Here is a 22,642-nt window from a genome sequence, read left to right as displayed (position 1 = left end):
TATTACATTCCTCAAACCAATCTATGAGCAATTTGTTATGATTTCTACAATATCTGTACAACAACCAAAAAAGTACATTGAAGCCCCAAAAAACAAGGCTAAACCTTTTAAAGAAAGAAAATGTGTTCTTTAAACTTATATTACTCAAAATAGATACAATACAACCTATGTAGCTTCAACATTGAGCTCCCAACATATTATGAATGCAAGATTTTTACCAAGGAGAAGAAACCCTAAGTTTTGGAGTTTTACTTTGGTTGAGCTAAAATGGAAGCTTCAACGTTGAATTTGAATTCCAATCTTCAAGGTAGTATTTCATCCACCAACACCAACACCAACACCAATATTTTTCTCTTGAATCACAAGTATATTTTTTTTATTAACCTGGATATCCAACCCGCTATGCGAGCAGACTAATCCCAGGACGACCACCTGCTTTGCGGGTAGCCTGGAGTCACCGCATTTGAACCTCTGTGGCCACAAGGGGATTTTTACTCCTCCTTGGATTTGAACTTGAGACTTCCACGCACTTTGACTTTTGGAGCCCAAGCTCAAACCAATGAGACACCACCCTTGTGGTTACACAAGTATTTTTTTCACTTGCAAGAAGATGGATTTTTCTCTTTTTTGGAAATCTAGAACCACCAACAATGAAAGAGTGTTGGGATTTGAGGGTTTTATACCAAAAATATCTTAACATGTTTTATTTATATTACTTTGGCCATCCAAGTTTTAATTAAATGACAAAATGCACCTAAAATCGGTAATACATCTATTGATTCATCATAAAACACATTACACCCATTATGATTAAAGTTCCCAAAAACACGGATGTTACAACTAAAAATATGGATACAACTCTATTATCCAAAACATCCAGAACATAAGGTTCAATATTCAAAACCATAAGTTATAGAGTACACTCCATACCCGAAACAACACCGAAAACATGGATAAACTCTATATCCAAAACAACACCTTTTAGTGATGAGGGAGATCCTTTTCCATGGATCACGGCGAAACACAAAGTAAGCCATATATCAATGTTATCAAGTAGTACTATAAGGTCATGGTTCCTGGTATCTAACTTCTCTACAGTTTCCACCATAATACCCAAGGTCCCGGAGTCCAACCTTCACGAGTTCATCCTGCAATACCCCGCCCTTAGTGCTTATTTAGACACCAAAGAGTTATACCTACAAGCTAATGGTATTTGGGACCGAATCTACACGAGTTCATCCCTAAAACACCCTCGATGACTTAGTGTCAACTCTACTAGGCCAAAGCTTCAAAACAAGGTTCTCGGTTCCAGACTCCTTACGAGTTCATCACCGTAATACCCAGGGTCCTAGAGTCCAACGTGAGAAGATATCCCCTCCCCAATACCCACAGTTCTGGATTCCGACCCTACGCAGGTCCCTCTCCATAATACCCATGGTCTTGAAGTCCAGCCCCACATGGGTTCCTCTCTGTAATACCGACACGACCCTCATGCTTACTCGAGCATCATTCTCAAAGTGAGGACGTCAAAACTCCTCACACGCCTATAGATCCAATATATTATAGTCTAACTTATATACTTTAATTGAATGACCAATACACTCAAAACATGTATTTCTCAAATAAATATACAATAAATGAAATTCATAAAGCTCGACATTCAAAATTCTAAATTAGACAAATGTCCCAAAGGTCATTTAACTCCCAAAGTCAACCAATAAACTCCTCAACTTATTTGATTACTCAATCAAAGTCAACATAAGTAATAAAATGCATTTATCCGGTGTCTATGCACACTCCAGCTCTAAGAGTATGATTAGGTCAAAATCTACCAACATTGGGTCAAACCATTCCAAATGAAAATAATAAACTTTACATTTCCAAAATGGCTTGTAACACAATAATATGCATTTTCTAACCAAATTACAAAATCAAATACACTAAAAGTGTATTACCATCAAATAATCTCAATTTATAATATAAATCACTAAAATACCACACTCTTATGATTTATTTCTCAGATGTACCAAATATGCAAACTTCATCAATAATCAAAACATTTGTAAATATCAAGGAAAAAACTTCAATATATCAAAATGGTCATTTTTGGCATGTACATAGTTTTCACAAAGCAACTTGAAACTCACCTTGCTAGGTTAGGTTAAACCTAGTTTCCAAACTCATCATTAGCTTCCAAAAGACGAAGAATTGAATCCACAAGTAAATCTTCCCAACAACTTCTCAAGATCACTTTCCATGACTAGAATTAAACCAAATATGAAAACAATCTTTAGGTCTACAAGAATCCTCAAAATAGAGCTCGAAACACCCAAGCGCTTACATCATCAAGATCTTGAAACCTCCCATTATAGATCTTCAATCTTCAACCTTCAAGGTTCTCCTCTCCATTTGCTCCAAAAACGTTACGAAAATGCCAAAATCGTCAAGAGAGAGGGGGCAGAAGATGGTGGAAGAAATGGTTGAAAACTCCTAAATATCGGGATTAAAAGATGTTCCAGAGGCTTCCCGCACCCTTCTCACGACCTATGTCATGAGCCAGGTCGCCCGGGTCCAAAAACGTACCAAACAAGGGTTGCCTCATGCCGAGACTCAAGCCCCGTTCGTGTCGCGCTGTTTCCCAACCGTTTCCTGATAATTCATTGACTAAATTCTAACCGTTTACCAAAGGTTATAATATGTTTAGGGTGTTATAATAAATGCTTTATTGTTCCTTAACGCAATTATCTTACGATTAAAGGTTACCAATTAGTATAGTACTCGTAGAAATTTTTAAATAAATAATAGACATCAATTACTATTAATACTTTACTGTTATTTTTATCCAAAATTGTATTAATAAAATTAAAATAAATTATTTCGTTATTTTTAAATTTTGAATATTTTAATTATAATAAAACTTTAAATTAAACAAAATATATGAAAAAAGTAAGACGTTTATAATCTTTAAACATATTTTTTTAGAACTTTATATTTAAAATAACCAACTTTTTTAGGCAACCGTGAGTTTCCAGACCTATAACATCTCAGGCCAATATTGTCCGTTTTATCCATGACTGGACTCACGATTTTAAATATGACTAATAGAGGAGGTATTCAGTTCCTTATAGGGCAACTTTAGTTCCCCTTCCCAACCGATGTTTGATCCCCAGTCTGATTCTCGACTCTGATACCATCTGTAACATCCCAGGCTAACTGTATCAGATATTGTTCACTTATAGGACTCACGGTTTTAAAATGCGCCTGGTAGAAAAGGTATCCACTCCCTTATAAGACAACCTTAGTTCCATGAAATCATACTATTTATATCTTCAAAATTTGTAACATGATGGTTATGAGAGTTTTGATAAAGCATGGATAATTTATGCAATTTATTTTAAAAAAATAAAAATTCATGCATGAATTTGGTTGAGATCTAAAGTTTTAGAACCACATTCGCCAAGTCTAGTAGTCACATGACCGCCATTGAAGAGCTCAGATATCTTAAGGCGAACATCCATAACCATAATGATTAATTTTACAATTTCTCCAAATCAAAGGTGATTCCACAAGCATGTTGTTCAAACTTAACCAATCTCTTTGACCCACAATGGTTAGTTTAAAATTATCACTGTACTTAACTGTCACACAAGATGACAACGCTATAAAGCATCAAGGCGTTGATGCTCTATAATAAAAAAATCACTCGCTACCCCCATCTATCATCAATCAGGACGATTCAAACACATATATGTAACTGTAATTCATAATAATATACTGGCCAGGTGCAAATATGAACATACCATACATGAGGATCCTTGCTACCATCATCATGATTTCCAATGCTAGTGTCTCTATCGACCTCCAAATATCCTATCTTAAAAGTGCCTAATCGTACATTCTCATTTTCATTCACTTGGAAAAACGCTAGTTTGAGTCTAGGTATCCTAAATCAAAACCTAAATCTCTCAAGCGGACAATATCTGTATGCATGGTCTGGGATGTTACAAGACCAGCTTACGCGTCCCGACTAATCTCCACGACAACCACGAATGACATGGTGTTATCGCAAGTGAACCTCGATGGCTACAAACTAAGGCTTTAACAACGCTTGGATTCAAATAACCAACTTTAGTGAATATGAAGAGAGTTTTGTGTATAAAATTATGATAGCAACAATTTATTTATTCATATCGCTTTGTTTCTGTGTAAATGTATATATACACCAATTCGCGCTCGGAAACTAGACTTACGGTTTTGAATATATGACGAGACCGATACCAACGAGTAAAAATGATACGTAGTATAACCCATCCACCTGCAACGAGTACATGGTCAAAGTGACGCGAAAAGGAAAGGAGTTAAAGTGAGTCCCAACTGCTCCTTTGGAAAAATTACCTTCTGGTGGTATAGGAACACACGAATGACCACTGCCCACATATCGGCCGTCAGTAATGACAGATTGAATAGCGTGGCTCCACTTGCCTGCATAAACTCGACCATCGTTTATAAGACTCGATCAATCGGGTTTTCACGTTTTTCTTTCATTAGATGGAGAATTTAACAAACCTGTAGAACGAGAGGCGTCAAAGAATAATACATAAAGCCTGCTATCCCATACCCGGCAAAAGTTAAAATCTGAAAGATAAGATTGTGGTCAAAAGATGGTGTTTTGTTGGTTTAAAGTTCGATCTCAAGAAATACATTCACTTACAACTTCCGAAGACCAGGATACAGATTCGAGATTCTTCTTCTCAAATACGGCCCTAAGGGATGGTTATGGAAAACCGACATTTGACCCTCTGGTAGTTTACGAAGGAAAAGAAACTTCAAACCAACTTTAAACAAAAAAGGATACATCTCAACTACGCTCAGAAGCATTCCAAATAAACCAAACATTGCTATTACTTCAATCTGACCAACCTTCTCTACACAAAATTCCTGTATATTGTATATATGGTACAAGGTTAGCTCTATGTTTGCCAGCATTTGTAGACTGAGAGAGTGCAAGTAGAAACGGAAACATTACAACTAACCTCACCGACATTGCTCAATGCAAAAAAACATGTCCCAGCAATCACAAGTACATCACCTAGAATAGGATTGGATCCACCTAAAATACCAAAACAGATATATTTGAGAGCGTGGTGTGTTTTAAGAAAAGAAATTTACCTCCTTTCCTTCCCACTCGTATTCTTACCTCCACCTCCCACCTCGGAATCAGAAAGCAGCACTAAACATAGGCCCGTAACACATAGAGCTGCCCCAAGAAACTGGCGTATGGAATACTTGGTGCCGAGAAAGATCCAAGTGAGAATTATGACCCAAACAATTGTGCAGCAATCAAGTATCATCACACTGGTGATCGAAGAAAATTGGTATGCTTTGTTAACTGTGATCAGCCACAAAAACAATTATTTACTTATGATATTATGCAATCACAATCAATTAAATTGTCAGATGGTTTGTAGGTAATCAATCAAGATTGTAGCTGCCTGTTCTCTTCATCTGGGAAGTGTTCAGCCTTAGCATCACTATCACTTTGCTTTCTACCTGTTCTCATACTCTACGTACCGTAAGATGGACCAAACTTGTGTTTTATTTGGTCAAAACGTATTCACACTCTGCATACATGCTTACATTTACTCGAATTACATATCATGCTGCATTGCGCAGGTACACAACTAGTTCTATAAAGCCACCGTCTTCTTTAAAGGCTTTTCAGTGGTTCCGAATTGGACTTCAAGTTCTGATACATACTAGACAGCCTATTATTGGCTTTTGCATTTTCTTTGGAGCTTCATCCGGAAATCTAAGAAACAATCTAATGTTTCCAGATCTTCCACAGAGGCTGAATAAAGAGTCATCGCAGCTGTCATATGTGAAACAGTATGGTTGCATTGCAGCAGCTTTTATGTGATTTTGGGATTTCTACAGTTGCTCCTAATTTGGTATTCGACGACAATATCTCCTCTATTCAATTTGCATTCAATCCAACTTTTCATGAACCTACGAAATACATAGAAATTGACCTTCATGACAAGGTTCTAGATTGTAATATTAGCTTTCATTACTTGTACTGCTCTGATATGTATGAAGTGTATTTATACAATTAGTTTATTAAAGCATGGTTTGCAATATCTAAGGGGCTGTTTACCCAAATGCTTACCAGGTAAATGCTTACTTATAGGAGTCAACACTATAATTTATTTTAATGAGTAAGATTTTAGTACATCAAAACATATTGAATGCAACAATTTAAGCGCTTATCTGGGTAAGAGTCGTAATCTTCACTTCACGTGTAAGACTCTCCATTCTTCTCATCACTCTTACCTGGTAAGATTCTTGGGCCTTGTCATGTTCATCCAATAAGGAAATTTATTCGGTAAGCACTTACCAAGTAGGCGTTTAGTAAACGGCCCCTAAGATTTCATTCCAATGGCGCACCATATTCAACTCAATGAGCACACCCACAACTATTACTTACAAAGATATGTGCCTTGGACATCTACAAATGCTAACAGGGCATACCAAGACCAAGAGATCTGTAAACCACAACTAAGATTCAATTCATTTATAACAGAAATAGAAGCGATTCAGAGCTATGAAAACAAAACCCATACAGAATTATCAAGTTTCGGATTCAAGGAAGGGAAACTTACATGTAGCTATTGACGACGGTACAGCAAGATGCTTCCAAAGACCAATGTCACAGCCAAATAAGAGAAGAATGCCAGAGTAAATGGTGCATTAACACCTAGAGAACCAAAAGAAACAATCAAATTTCAAGGAGAAATAACAACTCAGGTAAAGCATCACTTAAATTTGTGGAGGGAAAATAGGGGTTTTGAACCTAGATTTGCAGACAGAGATGAATTGAAGCTCATAAGGGCCACTGAAAAAGACGCCAATTGACCCAGTAACACAACATACAACACCCTCCAAAACCCCACATAGTTTACATCCAGCCTGCTTATGATGGAACTCATAATCAGTCTCCGTCGATCAGTCGTGCAGTTCAATTAGGTTTCTTCAAAACCCCAATTGGCAAAAACAAGATTTATTAGTTGAAAATGGAAGGATTTTTAGGCGAATTTTGCCGTATTACATTAGAAAATGGGGAATCCTTGCGAGAAAGAAACGATTCGAGGGGTGTTGGGGATTTTGCAGAAAAAACAATTTATTGACTTATTTCGGTTTAGTATGATAATAAGCATTTTGAGTGATTGGATAAACAATTTATATCGGTGCCAAACTGATAATAAGAATTTTTTTAAGGGGTGTTTGGGATTGCTTATTTGAAACAATTTATTTTTTTCTACAAAAACACTTATCAATTTATTATAAGTCAGAAGTATTTAACTTCTTCAAAAACTTCTTATTACCGGTTTGGTACCGATATAAGTTGTTTATCCAAACATTCCAAAGTGTTTATTACCGGTGTCAAACCGAAATAAGTTAATAAGTTGTTTTCATAAGCAATCACAAACACCCCCTAAAAAATTAAATCTTTCTCACTTATAATAAGTTGATAAATATTTTTGTAGAAAAAAATAAGTCGTTTCAAATAAAGCAATCCCAAACACCCCCTTAATAAAATCTTTCGATTAGTTTACGACTATAATATATAGGATAAGCTGATAAAACAGATGAAATATTTTTTTCCATCTAAACACTAAAAACTTTTTATTATCGATATCATACTGGAATTAGTTAATAAATCAGAAGATAACAACTTATCAAAAACTATTTATTACTAGTGCCAAATCAGTATAAATATTTTCCTTTTTTCTCCATCCAAACACTAAAAACATCTTATTACCGTAGCACACCTGAATAAGTTAATAAACACTTCATATAAGCAATCTCAAACACCTCATAAAATGTAAACAAAATAAGTTACAATTTAATTTTGTCAAGGAAAACGAAAATATTGGATCACTTAAACCAATCGAACTGAGAGTTTTTATATTTTCTTTTTCGAAAATATAAAAATAAATTTTATTTTATTTGATATTTTTGTTCGAACTCTAGAATACGCAGTCTACGACGTTTGGACTTGAAAATCAATGTATCTTACCTCAAATATCGAACTTAAGAATCTGATAGGTTTAGCTCAAATGGCAATATGGATTTTTTTGGATGTTCTCCCGATTCACTGGGATTAGTCGATGTGCGTGCAAACTGGTCTGGACACCCATAGTTAACAAACCAAAAAATATCAAATCGGAGGGGATACTTTTATGATTGAAATTTTACCATGTCGTAAGTAAATGCACTTGATTCATCATCAACAAAGCATACCAGTTCTCTATAGGTGTCAGAAAGCATAAAACTAACTTCTACCATATTGTAACAGATAATTGAGGTGGTTATATATTTTATCAGAAATAGATGAGAATAACATAAATGGTTGAGGCAAGTTTCCTTAAAACAGTTTCGCCGTCTAACGTTTGTTTCCACAGCCAAAGATAATATACTATCAGACTCAACCAACTCGCATGCTATCTGAACTCCTTTTCTTCTTTGATAGAGGGTGGACCACACCGTGAGAGTGAGTAATATTAATTTTTTTAAGATTATTAATTTCATAATATCGTATTTGGTTACCATATGTAATCGATTAAATATTTGTAGGAACAATTCATATTCTTATTAAAAAATAGACAAATGGTCTTCTATACACAAGCAAAAAATAGAGTATCATATATCTTACCAAAATAAGGTTTGTTGCAAGTATTATTTCCAACAAATCTAATAAGGTGTAAATATAAAACAATATGAATCTTTACATACAAATGACATCGTTACTACTTTGATGTCGCCGTGGCCTCAACTGTCAACTCTGACTCGCACGGCTTCCTCTGGTAGCACCTGGTACAGTTGGTCGGTCTCACCATCCGGTAACTCATAGGTATGCTTGTCCCTATACCAAGTCAAGTTTTATATAGGAATCAAATAGTCTTCCAACCCGAGGGTCTTCATGGAAATAGATTCTCCACCCCAACGGGTAGAGGCAACGTTTGCATGCATCCTACCCCTAGACCCCATCTCTATTTAGTTTTGGTTTGGTAAAAGGAAGGATGCGACCAATGAAATAACAGAAACATGAGAACTAGACTTACGGTTTTGAATATATGACAAGACCGATGCCAACGAGTAAAAAAGAAACGTAGTATAGCCAGTCCACCTGCAACAGAGTATATGGTCAAAGTCGTGGGAAAAGGAAATGAGTCCCGACTGTGCATTCGGAAAGATTACCTTCTGGTGGTATAAAAACACACGAATGACCACTGCCCACATATCGGCTGTCAGTAATGACAGATTGAATAGTGTGGCTCCACTAGCCTGCATAAACTCGACCATCGTTTATAAGACTGAATCAATAAGGTTTTCATGTTTTTCTTTCATCAGATGGAGAATTTAACAAACCTGTAGAACAAGAGGGGTCAAAGAATAGTACATAAAGCCTGCTATCCCATAACCGGCAAAGGTTAAAATCTGAAAGATAAGATTGTGGTCAAAAGATGGTGTTTTGTTGGTTTCAAGAAATACATTCACTTACAACTTGTGGAGACCAGGATACGGATTCGAGACTCTTCCTCTCAAATATGACCCTAGAAGGATTGTTATGGAAAACCGACACATGTTCTTCAAACCAACGTTAAACAAAAAAAAAGGATACATCTCAACTACGCTCAAAAGCATTCCAAACAAACCAAACATTGTTATTACTTCAATCTGACCGACCTTCTTAACACAAAATTCCTCACCAACATTGCTAAATGCAAAAAAACATGTCGCAGCAATCACAAGTACATCACCCAAAATAGGATTGGAGCCACCTGAAGTAGTACCAAAACAAACATCACTTGAAAGTGGGACGTGTTAAGAAAAGCAATTTACCTCCTTTCGTTCCTATTTGTATTCTTACCTCCACCTCCTACCCCGGAATCAGAAAGCAGCACTAAACATAGACCTGTAACACATAGAGCTGCCCCAAAAAACTGCCATATGGAATACTTGGTGCCGAGAAAGATCCAAGTGAGAAGTATGACCCAAACGACTGTAGTGCAATCGAGTAGTGTCACGCTGGTGACTGAAGAAAACTGGTATGATGTGTTAACTGTGATCAGCCATAAAAATAATTACTTACTTATGATATTGTAAGAGTTTAATCAATTCAAGTACAAGAATAGACATATTTATCATGTTCAAATGCAACTGATTGCATTCTAATGTAACACCAACCCTTTCTATTCAGTTATGGGGTTCCAGTGATGCAGCCTGGGATGCTAATTCTATCAAGCCACCATCTTCTTCAAGGTTTTCAATGGTTCAGATCGGGCTGAACGTCCTAATACTAGACTAGACTGTTATTGGCTTTTGATATCTCAGAGATCTAAGAAACAATCTACTGTTTCTAGATCTTCCACAGAGGCTGAATTCAACACCATTGCAGCTGTCACATGTGAAATAATATGGTTGCAACAAGTAATGTCATTTTGGGTTGTCTACAGTTGCTTAGCATGTTACTGTTACTTACCAAGATAACTGCCTTGGACGTCTACAAATGCTAATAGTACATACCAATACCAAGAAATCTGTAAAAACACAAAGAAATATAAGGATTCATCACAATCAACACCAAGAAATCTTGTAAACAAAAATCAAGATTCATCAGAAACAAATAAGGACCATTTCTAACAGAAATAGAGGCTTCATCAAGTTTCAGAGTTCATGACAACTTACATGTGGCTTTTGACGACGGTACAACAAGATGCTTCCGAAAACCAATGTCATAGCCAAATAAGCGAAGAATGACAGAGTAAATGGCGCATTAACACCTACAGGAAGCAAAAGGAACATTCAAATCACAGGGAGAAATAAAATCCCAGATAAACCCAATTTGTGGAAGGAAAATAGGGTGGATGTTTAACCTAGATTAGCAGATAGAGATGAATTGAAGCACATGACAGCCATTGAAAAAGATGTGAATTGACCCAGCAACACAGCGTAAAACACCCTCCACAACCCCATGTACTTTACACCCACCCTGCTTATGCTGGAACCCATGATGTCGATGAGTGCAGTTGAATCAGATTTCTTGAAAACCCCAAACCAGAATGAAAGGATTTTTATTGTGAGAGTATCATTTGGATGTACACTCTTTAATGGGTTGTCAGTGTTCCGATTGTAACTGATAGTAGTATTACAGGTAGAGTAAATGGCGGAAGAACCACAAGTTGCATTCCGTTGGATAAACTATCTCCTACCAATTTCTCTAACATCTTTTTCAATTTAGATAATAAACCCTCTTGTATCATTAAAATATTTCTTAGATTTAGGGGTTGTTTGAGATTGTTTATAAAAATAACTTATTGACTAATTTTTGTTTAGTTTGATAATAAGTATTTTTGTGTGTTTGGATAAACAACTTATCCCGGTGTCAAACCGGTAATAAAGAGTTTTTGAAGAAATTAAACCTTTATGATTTATAATAAGTTAATAACTGCTTTTGTAGAAGAATATAAGTTGTTTCAAATAAGCAATTCCAAAAACCCCTTTAATAAAATATTGATTTAATTTTAAGATTTTTTATTTTGAAATAAAATAAAAAAAATATCATGTAATTATTTGAAGAGAATTCTTTCTTCATTTAAAAAAATCTACTGAAATAAAAAAATTATACAAAATCTTTGTGTTTTGCTATTTTGAAGATTCTGTTGAGATGCTCTAACAAGACACCCCCATTTTTCTATCAACCTAGATATCCAACTTGTTATGCGAGCCGACTAATCATAGAACGACTATATGCTTTACGGGTAGTCCGGAGTTGCTGCATTTGAACCTTTGTGGCCACAAAAGGATTTTTATTTCTCCTTGGATCTGAACATGAGACATCGAGACACTTTTAACCTTTGAAGCCAAGCTTAAACCAATCAGACACCACCATTATGGTTTTACACTACATCCAAATTGAAAACTACTTTTGTTGGCATTTATAACATGTTTGAATTCTAATTTAAGTAAACTACAATTTTGGTCCATGTGGTTTGTCCACGTGGTTCTTCCAAATCTATTCCTTTTACTTCTGATTCCGATTCCGCCTTCAAACAAACAGACATGTTCAAGATATTTGTAAAGGTTCAAGACTCTTGAGAAAGGTCATATTCTACCTGGGGCCCGATTACCATACGTTTACCGACAAGAAATATCATCCTCACTTATACTATCATGTAAACGTTATCAACCATCAAAATAGATTGTTGGTAAGTGTATTAAACCTGATAAATGCTTATTGGGTAAGACCTATTTCAATCACTTACCGGGTAAGACTCTCGGTCCTTGCCGCATAAGAAGCTCGGTCCACGACATACTCAATCAGTAAGGTAAATGATATCTAAACAATAGGAAGACTGTCAGTGTAGCAGAAGAACGAACTTGTTGAGCATCATCAACAACAAGGGACTTGGTAGTATCTATGTAAGATTTACAGGTCGTCTGAATTAAGGCATGGTTTGCAATATCAAGGATTCCATTCCAACTGTAAAGTTGAACAGTAACGCATTTGGTTTGCAAGATTTGGTGGGATTTCGAATTGGATTCCATTCCAATCCCGCCCAATTAAAAACACACCGCTCCTTCCATCTATAAAAAAGACTCCCACAGATAAAAATCTTCTCAATCACAAATTAATTCACACAGATAACTTTATCCATACAAGAGTTAGAAAAACCAACCAAACATTCCCCAAGTCCGCTAAGAATATAACCACCACAGGGGCAAAATTTGTTCATTTATAAATTTTTACGTCGTCTTTTATACATACAATGTCTGGCCCTTGAGTTGGGCAATATATGCCTATTATGCTGCTGAAACTAACACACTGTTACGAATTTGATGCAGCCTTGGACTTAAATCTAGACGTGGACGGATTCCGCTGGTAGCTGCTGGTACGGTTGGTCAGTTTCACCATTCTCAAGTTCTGGTAACTCATTGGTATGCTTCTCCCTATACCAAGTAAATTTGTGAACCCAGATTAGAATAGGAAGGACGTGACCAACGAAATAATAGATGTCCGGAAGAGAACAGGACTTACATTTTCGTATATATAAAGAGACCGATACCAACGAGTAAGAAGGACACATAGTACAACCGGTCAACCTGCTACGAGTATATGGTCAAAGTGATGGGAAAAGGAAATGAGTTATGGTGATTCCCAACTGTGAATTCCGAAAGATTACCTTCTGGCGGTATAAAAGCACACGAATGGCCACTGCCCACATATCGGCTGTCAGTAATGATAGATTGAATAGTGTGGCTCCACTTGCCTGCATAAATTTGTTTACAAGACTCGATCAATAAGGTTTTAACGTTTTTCTTTCATCAGATGGAAATTTAACAAACCTGTAGAACAAGAGGTGCGAAAGAACAAAACATAAAGGATACATCTCGATTAACTAAGGGATGGTTATGGAAAACTGACACATGTTCTTCTTCCTCAGAGTAACTAAATACACTCACCCCTTTGGTAGTTTATGCAGGAAAGGTAACTTCAACCAGACATTGAACAAAAAAGGATACATCTCGATTAAGCTCACAAGCATTCCAAATAAACCAAGCATTGTTATTACTTCAATCCGACCGACCTTCTTAACACAAAATTCCTGCATATTCAATGTATGGTACAAATTAGCTCTATGTTTTCCGTCACTCGTAGAATGCAAGTATAAATGGAGACATTACGACTAACCTCACTAACATTGGTCAATGCAAAACAACATGTCCCAGCAATCACAAGTATATCACCCAGAATAGGATTCGAGCCACCTGAATTACCAAAACAGGTATCGTTTGAAAGTGGGAGATGTCAAAGGAAAGTGATTTACCTCCTTTCGTTCCTACTTGTATTCTTACCTCCACCTCCCACCTCGGAATCAGAAAGCAGCACTAAACATAGTCCTGTAACACATAGAGCTGCCCCAAGAAACTGCCATAAGGAATACTTTGTGCCAAGAAAGAGCCACGTGAGAATTATGACCCAAACGACTGTTGCACAATCGAGTATTGTCACGCTGGTGATGGAAGAAAACTGGTATGCTTTGTTAACTGTGATGAGCCACAAGAATAATTATTTACTTAGAATATTTGTAAGATTTCAATCATGGGGTTTCACTATTCCATTGAAATCAATTCACATACAAGAAGTTAGCTCTACTTTGTAAGAGAATTTCAATTGGAAGTACATTGACTAGAAGGTAGAGACAAGCATGTTTGCCCAAAACTAATACTTACCAAGATAACCGCCTTGGACATCTGCAACTGCTAAGAGGACATACCAATACCAAGAAATCTGTAAAACCACAATCAAGATTCATCACAAACACGAAGAAGTAAAGATCATTTTGAAAAGATAACGAAGCCTCACAGATTCTGATTAAGTTCCCATGAGAACTTACATGTAGCTTTTGACGACGGTACAGCAAGATGCTTCCAAACACTGATGTCACAGCCAAATAAGAGAAAAATGCCAAAGTAAATGGAGCATTAACACCTAGAACACCAAAAGAAACAATCAAATTACAGAGTGATAGAAGCTCAGATAAACCCTATGAAGAGAATTGGTTTAAGTTGTCAAAAGAAAACAGTGGTTTTAACCTAGATTAGCAGAGAGAGATGAATTGAAGCTCATAAAGGCCAATGAAAAAGACGCCAATTGACCCAGCAACAAAACATACAAAACCCTCCAAAAACCCCCATGGTTTACATCCAGCTTGGTCATGGTGGAACTGACGATCAGTCTGCTGCATTTCAATTAGATTTTGAGAAATTCCATAAAACCCCAATCGGAAAAAACAAGTTTCAGTTCAACATGAAAGGATTTCACTTACAAACGTTGATAGTATAACTGGATATCAACCTGGGTTTCAGGATTGTGCAGTGATTGTTAAATACTCGGAAAGTAATGGCGGGAGAGAAGATCTGCCGACGACCGGTGGATGTACCAACCCGGTCGGCTCGACACTTGCTTTCCGTTGGACCACATCACGACCAAGACACACTCCAAGATTCTGCCTAACTGAAAACTTCTTTGCCTACTTTCGTATCTTTGAATTTCGAATACGACAAATTATATTCAAATAAATATATTTTGGGAAACAAATATTGTTTCATAAATACCTCTTTTATTTTTTTTTTATTCTACAAATATTTATCATCTTTGTTTAGAATTAATTAGGGCTGTAAACGAACCGAACGTTCAGCGAACCGTTCGTGAACCGTTCGTGAACCGTTCGGCGGGAAGTTCGTTTATGTTCGTTTATTTAATAAATGAACGAACATGAACAAATTTTTTTGTTCGTTTAGTTAAACGAACGAACATGAACAAGAGTCTCGTTCGTTCATTTATGTTCGTGAATGTTCGTTCATTACCGTTCGTTTATGTTCGTTTATATTCGTTCGTTTATGTTCGTTTATGTTCATTTATATATTAAATTTAATATATAATCTTTTATTTATTTACTTTGAAATCAAATAATATTTATTTATGTTCGTTTAACTTGTTCGTTTATGTTCGTTTAGCCCGTTCGTTTATGTTCGTTCGTTTACGTTCGTTTAGCATGTTAACGAACGGACATAAACGAACACGAACACACCTTATTTTTAAACGAACGAACACGAACACAAAGATTTCCGTTCGTTTACCGTTCGTGTTCGTTCGTTTGTTCGGTTAAGTTAAACGAACGAACATGAACAAGACTCCGTTCGTGTTCGTTCGGTTCGTTTACAGCCCTAGAATTAATAATGGGTTTTTCTAACCCCACCCCCTCCTATGGGTGCATGTGAGGAGGGTGAGATTGTCTAGGGGGTGAGTATGTGAGTGTGAGTGTGAGAGTGAGGAAAAGTTGTGAGGGTGAGAGTGAGGGTTGGTGTGAGGAGGAGGGGGTGAAAAGTGATGTAGGGGGTGGGGATATCAACCCCCTTGCTCAATTTCAATTAAAATATTATTTTTTTTACTATTCATCTATTCAATCTTTAACCGTTTAACTTCAATTCAACGTTACTTCTTTTATCATTTAACATAATCTCTTCCAATTCAGTTTAGTCTACAATATTATTTTGTAAAAATTATATATTTAACTTTTTCTATGTATAATTATTAATTCTGAAATTTTAGTATAAGAATGAAATAAATAGATCATTACATATTTTAAAACGTAATTATATTTGTAGAAAACTTACTATACAATAGAAATTAAATAAAACAAGTCACAAAAATAAGTATGGAATTACATATATGAAATTAAAAATAATCGTAGTTAATTATCATGACTGAATTTTTGTCATAACAAGATGATTGAAATGAAATAGAAAGATCGGTGTGATGAAAATATGTTAATACTAGGCTCTATTTGTAGGGAATTGAAAACCATGAATTTTGGTATATATATATATTTTTTTGTTAAAGTCATTTTTTATCAGATAAGTTATATAAAATAAAAATATAACATTGACCAATAGTAATGTATCATGTAGCAGATGAAATTTCGGTTCGTGTGTGTGGTGATCAAGTTTGGATGAGATTGCACATTTCTTACGGAATCTCGTTAAACACAGGATTTTAAAATCCTATATTTGTGAGATGTCAATGAAATCTCCATGTTTCAAATCTAAAAAATAGGGCTGTCAATGAGTTGGTTGTCCGGGTTGAAAGCATTTGAACAAAATAATCCAACATTTGCGGTTTGAAAAATCTCAATCCAACCTAATTCAATCAAAACTACAACCCAACCCAAACCCTGTAGGTTATTCGGGTTGAAACTTTGATATATCATTTTACAATCTAGCTAATCGTTTATGTTTAAAAGAAGTAAAATAAAAATATATACAAAAGGCCAACGAACTCAAAAAAAGTTGAAGTTTCATGCAAATAAGAAATTATTATGGTTGAAATTATAATATAATTTTGAATATAACTAACTACGGGTTGGTCTAATGTCTACTGCACATGTATTAATTTAATAACTTAACAATCATATAAAATTCATAATATAGAAAGACTATCGGGTTTAATGGGTTGGGTTGAGTTCAAATTACCCTAACCTATTTCCAACCCAATATGTGTAATTTGACTTAATTTTATATCAACTATATGTCAGATTACCTCGTTCTTTTAAGTTTCTTAAGTTTGGGTTAGCTGGTATTTTGAGCACCCAGCCAAGAAATTATTCAAACCCATCATGAAATTGAAATAATTCTAAATCCCTTTAATCTAATCCAATCCAATCCAATCCCGTAGAGCAAACGAGACCTTTACGATCTGGAGTCGAGCCCATGGTCGCGTCAAATTTGTAACGGCGTTATGGTTTTCACATATGTTCGATATATATACTGAGCTCCTAAGGAAACTAAATAATGTCCAAAACACAAAAAGAATACATAACAAAAAAATCTAGAAAATAATAAAAAGCAGTTCTAACGGTTGATTGGACACCGAACGCCAAATCTGAAATAAAAACAGGGTTTGGCGCGACAACGATGAATCTGCTCTTCTATCTGTGTAGCCATTCATTCTACATCGGACATATTGCGTATTGAGATGCTGAAATTAACACATTGTTACGGATTTGATGCAATCGTGGCCTCAACTCTAGACTCGAACAGCTTCCTCGGGTAGCAGCCGGCTCAGTTGGTCGGTGTCACCATCCTCGAGCTTGGGTAACTCATTGGAATACTTATCCCTGTAAACAAGTACAGTTTCATTAGCCTAGTAAGCTCCCTATTGATCCATTTTTATCTGTTTATACTATATATCGTCACCAAGTAAAATGAACCAACGAAATAATAGAAGCCATACGAGAATAGGACTTACGTTTTTGAGTATACGACAAGACCGATACCAACGAGTAAAAAGGACACGTAGTATAACCAGTCCACCTGCAACGAGTATATTGTCAAAGTGATGGGAAAAGGAAACGAGTTAAAGTGAGTCTCGACTGTTCACTCGGAAAAATTACCTTCTGGTGATATAAAAACACACGAATGACGACTGTCCACATATCGGCTGTGAGTAATGACAGATTGAACAATGTGGCTCCACTCGCCTGCATAATTTCGTTTATAAGACTAAATCAGTAAGGTTTTAACGTTTACAACAGAATCGGGTTTATAGGATGCCAAAAATGTCTAAGAGTCCTAATAGACTGCTTTATAGACCAAACAATTATACGTCCTATATAAAAGTGCTACAATAAGTTTATAGAATATTTTGGGCGTCTCAAGTCTTAACAGGTTTTTTAGAACACTATAAAATAAAGTGTCGTATTAGTTTTTTGAAAGTGTCTTATAAGCACATCTTTTTGTAAATAATGTTATATAAAAACAATTAAGTGGGATGTTTTACTTCAAAAGGAACCTAAAAACTTGTTAAGATACACAAAATGTCCTATAAACTTATTGCAACACTTTTACATAGACTGCAGTGATGCACAATTACTTGTCCCATAAACTTAAGTCCTATAACATAGTTTATTAGGACACTTCGACATTCTTGGCATCCTATAAACCCGATTTAGTTGTAGTATCATATGTCAGATGAAGAATTTAACGAACCTGTAGAACAAGAGGCGTCAAAGAATAGAACATAGAGCCCGCTATACCGTAACCAACAAAGGTTAAAATCTGAAAGATAAGATCGTGGTCAAAAGAGAAGAAGTGCGAAGACCAACATCGTTTTAGAAAGTTAGGTCTGGTTTGGTAACACATACATTTCCTGTTTACCGATTTAGCATGTAAACAAAGTCGTAAATTCTGTTTGATAACAAAGTGAAAATGCATTTGGTAACACTAATTCCACAATAATAAGATAAAAATGGTGTTTCTCGGCTTTAAAACATGCGTTTTCATAAACCAGTTCTGTAAAACCAAACCAAACCAAACTACCAGGAGGTAGGTCTAGGGGTACGACGTACGCCAAACCTATTTAAAGACATTCACTTACAACTTCTGGAGACCAGGATACAGATTCAAGATTCTTCCTCTCAAATAGAGCCCTAAAGGATGATTACGGAAAACCAACAAATGTTCTTCTACAACAGAATAACTAAGGGGCCGTTTACCAGTAGAAACTGGGTAAGTGCTGAACGGATAAAGGTCACCGCCCTCACTTATCTTACCAGATAAGATTCATTATCACCAAAATGACATTGTAAGATTGTTGGTAAGCACCATCATCTCTGACCAGGTAAGAGTCAGCACCCTCGCAGGGTAAGATTCTTAATCAGCAAAAATGGAACGGTAACATTGTTGGTAAAGACCATCATCTCTGACAGGGTAATCGTCTCTTACCCGGTAAGAGGCAATAAATATTTAGTTACCTGGTAAGAGGTTATAAGTGTTTAGTAAATAGCCCCTGGAGATTGAACCCCACACTTGTGGTTGCCCGTTAAATTACCAAAAAAGGATACATCTCAACTACGCTCACAAGCATTCCAAATAAACCAAACATTGTTATTACTTCAATCCGACCAACCTTCTTTACACAAAATTCCTGCGTATTGGATATACGGGTACAAGGTTAGCTCTATGTTTTCCACCAATTGTTAGACCATGAGAATGTAAGTACATTTGACAACATTACAACTAACCTCACCAACATTGCTTGCTGCAAAAAAACATGTTCCAGCAATCACAAGTATATCACCCAGAATAGGATTCGAGCCACCTGAATTACCAAAACAGGTATCGTTTGAAAGTGGGAGATGTTAAAGGAACGTGATTTAGTTCCTGCTTGTATTCTTACCTCCACCTCCCACCCCGGAATCAGAAAGCAACACCAAACATAGTCCTGTAACACATAGAGCTGCCCCAAAAAACTGCCATAGGGAATACTTTGTGCCGAGAAAAAGCCAAGTGAGAATTATGACCCAAACGACTGTCCAGCAATCGAGAAGCGTCACACTGGTGATCGAAGAAAACTGGTATGCTTTGTTAACTGTGATCAACCACCAAAATAGTTACTTACTTATAGCCATGGTTTGACTTTTGAGGTCAAGGAAATTGGTTTTCAAGTTTGAAATGTAACACCAAAAGCTCTGTATCTAGAAATCATCTCATCAAGTTCAATGTTGTTACCAAATTGTTCCAAGAACAGTAAAGATTTCATTGCAATTGTGAAGTTGAAAATTACCCATTTGACCTCAAAATGGTATTTCAAGAAAGTGTCTTTTTTCTGGAAGCAAAAATGAATCTTGCAAACCCAAAACTATTACTTACCAAGATAATTCCCTTGGACATCTACAAATGCTATCAGTACATACCAATACCAAGATATCTGTAGAAACACATAAAAAACACTTCATTTTTAGCAGAAAATGAAGATTCATCACAATCAAGACCAAGAAATCTGCAAACCACAATCAAGATTCATCACAAACACAAGCAAATAAAAAGCATTTTTAATAGCTTCTGATCAAGTTTCAGAGTCCATGGGGAACTTACTTGCAGCTTTTGACGACGGTACAACAAGATGCTTCCAAAGACCAAAGTCAAAGCCAAATAAGAGAAGAATGACAGAGTAAACGGAGCATTAACACCTAAAAAAACAGAAGAAACAATCATTTACTAGGAGAAATAAAAAAAACCCAGATAACCCTATCAAGAATTGTGGAGGGAAAATAGGGGGTTTAACCTAGATTAGCAGATAAAGATGAATTGAAGCTCATAAGGGCCATTGAAAAAGAGGTCAATTGACCCAGACACACAACATACAACACCCTGCAAAATCCCCCATATTTTACACCCACACTGTTCATCGTGGAGTTCAGTTAGATTTTGAGAAAATCTTGAAAACCCCAATTGGCAAAACCCAGATTTAGTTCGAAATGCTTTGAATAAATGTTGATAGAATCATTGGATATCGACTTTTTTTAATGGGGTGTCACTGTGTTCAGTGATTATTAAAGTAATGGCGGGAGAGAAGATCTACCGACGACCGGTGGATGTCACCTACCCACGAGATGCGTACTGTTGGATCCAGGTCCGTTTCTGATATTTTTTTTTAGGTCCTGAGCTAGATGTAAAAAGGGGTTCTCGATAAGTACGATATTTTTTCAATATATTGTTTTTATTATCAGAAATAACGTTGAATTCATATAAAACCGTTTCTCAAAGTATTCCAGGACGCATAATCAATCAATATTCATTTCTAAATTAATATTATCTACTAGAACATTTTTTTGTAGTATCAATAATTTGTTTCATCATCAAAAACATCTTATGGTATACTTTTGGTACATAGAATATATCATTTGGAGTCACAAAGTCGATTTTTCTGATTTCCGAGTGACACTATGTAAATCAATATAAATAGGTTGGTTTTCCATGTCATCTCATGTTAATGTTTTTTAACATCATTTTAAACTTTTATATTATGTTTTCGAATTTGGGAAGATTAACACCATTTTAAACCTTTATATTATGTTTTCGAATTTGGGAAGATTAACACCATTTTAAACTTTTATACTATGTTTTCGAATTTGGGATGATTAACACCATTTTAAACTTTTATATTATGTTTTTGAATTTGGGAAGGAAAGAAAGAATGAGAAAAGAAAAGAAAAATAAAAGGAAAGAAGAAAATTTAAGTTTTTTATTTGTGTTTTTAATAGAGAAGAGAGAGGAAGGAAAAATAATAAAATAAAAATAAATTTTGATATAAATTTTTTCCTTTCCTTTTTCTTCTCTTTCTCTAAAAAATCTCGAGAACAGAATATTTTTCTTCCACCATTACTTTCCTCTCTTTCCTACGTAGAAGAAGACTCAAGAACATAGAGTTAGGGTTAAAACAAACTTTTATGGAATCATCAATTATATAAATTAAAAACTCATGTTGGTAATAGTTTAAGATCTTATTCTTCTTTTAGAGATAGAATAATACATAAGATTTATACACTAAATATTATATAATAAAGAACAACTATGAAAAAACAATTATAGTTTTATTATTCTAAATATAGATATGAGTTGTACCGTCTTATATGGTTGGTAATTTTTTTAAAAGATGGGGGTTTTGTTAGCTAATAACAAAAAAATCTATTATATTTTAATATAAAAATAGAATTCACGCAAGAATGGAACAATCAAAAGAGTCGATGGGAGATAAATTATGGAGAATATATCAAAGTTTTTCGAAGCAAATAGTTTTAGACGTCGGTTTTAGATCAAAAAACTTAGAAAAATATTAAACAATATTATATAATGGACGACAGATTAACATCTTTATGTATTTTTTTCTCCAATATATTTAATTCATACATGTTTGAGTCTTTAATAGTTAATGTAGTATAAAAATATTTTCTTGTCATATTAGATACTAATTTTTTACTTGTTTTATATTTACTAATTTTTTTGAACTACTATTATATATATTAAAAAATTGGGCCCCTAATTTTTATGGGTCCTAGGCGTACGCCCGGCCCACCCTCCCCAGGGACGGCCCTGGTTGGATCATGTCACGATCAAGACCCACCCCCAAAATTGTGGAGATCGTTGTGCGAAATTGATAAAATTTGGTATTTATTACTTTTTAAATCTTGATTATGGCGTTTCCCATTAAATTTTTTTAATAATTTATTTAAAAAAA

At 35.4% G+C, this 22,642-nt stretch overlaps 3 protein-coding genes and 1 pseudogene across 4 annotated transcripts; all 4 read right to left on the bottom strand.

The window, feature by feature from the left end:
• Nucleotides 1-4,199: 4,199 nt before the first annotated feature.
• On the bottom strand, nucleotides 4,200-7,042 carry LOC112522592 (annotated as a pseudogene).
• Nucleotides 7,043-8,680: 1,638 nt separating this feature from the next.
• On the bottom strand, nucleotides 8,681-11,213 carry LOC112522582 (solute carrier family 35 member F1-like). Its single transcript, XM_025131801.1, has 10 exons — nucleotides 10,938-11,213; nucleotides 10,750-10,844; nucleotides 10,544-10,601; nucleotides 9,932-10,123; nucleotides 9,683-9,842; nucleotides 9,563-9,614; nucleotides 9,430-9,498; nucleotides 9,259-9,345; nucleotides 9,123-9,187; nucleotides 8,681-8,923 (listed from the first exon to the last, which is right to left on the bottom strand). The coding sequence occupies exons 1-10, from the start codon at nucleotides 11,071-11,073 to the stop codon at nucleotides 8,830-8,832; spliced, it is 1,008 nt and encodes a 335-aa protein (XP_024987569.1). The 5' UTR covers nucleotides 11,074-11,213; the 3' UTR covers nucleotides 8,681-8,829.
• Nucleotides 11,214-12,893: 1,680 nt separating this feature from the next.
• Nucleotides 12,894-14,921, bottom strand: LOC112522587 (solute carrier family 35 member F2-like). The gene is made up of 11 exons (XM_025131815.1): nucleotides 14,892-14,921; nucleotides 14,659-14,801; nucleotides 14,388-14,554; nucleotides 14,296-14,353; nucleotides 13,918-14,109; nucleotides 13,754-13,830; nucleotides 13,585-13,667; nucleotides 13,408-13,519; nucleotides 13,245-13,331; nucleotides 13,100-13,164; nucleotides 12,894-13,011 (listed from the first exon to the last, which is right to left on the bottom strand). Exons 2-11 carry the CDS (start codon nucleotides 14,780-14,782, stop codon nucleotides 12,921-12,923), a joined length of 1,056 nt encoding a protein of 351 aa, XP_024987583.1. The 5' UTR covers nucleotides 14,783-14,801; nucleotides 14,892-14,921; the 3' UTR covers nucleotides 12,894-12,920.
• Nucleotides 14,922-17,374: 2,453 nt separating this feature from the next.
• LOC112522700 (solute carrier family 35 member F1-like) lies at nucleotides 17,375-20,932 on the bottom strand. 2 transcript variants are annotated; one of them, XM_025131994.1, is made up of 11 exons: nucleotides 20,690-20,932; nucleotides 20,500-20,594; nucleotides 20,275-20,332; nucleotides 19,802-19,993; nucleotides 19,647-19,723; nucleotides 19,467-19,549; nucleotides 19,001-19,052; nucleotides 18,613-18,681; nucleotides 18,018-18,104; nucleotides 17,873-17,937; nucleotides 17,375-17,741 (listed from the first exon to the last, which is right to left on the bottom strand). In XM_025131994.1, the coding sequence occupies exons 1-11, from the start codon at nucleotides 20,811-20,813 to the stop codon at nucleotides 17,651-17,653; spliced, it is 993 nt and encodes a 330-aa protein (XP_024987762.1). In that variant the 5' UTR covers nucleotides 20,814-20,932; the 3' UTR covers nucleotides 17,375-17,650. The 2 variants fall into 2 exon arrangements, with proteins under 2 accessions (XP_024987762.1, XP_024987769.1); XM_025132001.1 differs by having other exon boundaries at nucleotides 19,647-19,663.
• Between the last annotated feature and the right edge of the window lie 1,710 nt (nucleotides 20,933-22,642).

The sequence above is a fragment of the Cynara cardunculus genome (genome assembly GCF_001531365.2).
Source record: "Cynara cardunculus var. scolymus isolate 2C chromosome LG 1, CcrdV1, whole genome shotgun sequence".
Taxonomy (NCBI): domain Eukaryota; kingdom Viridiplantae; phylum Streptophyta; class Magnoliopsida; order Asterales; family Asteraceae; genus Cynara; species Cynara cardunculus.
This window is presented reverse-complemented; position numbering and strand designations above follow the sequence as displayed.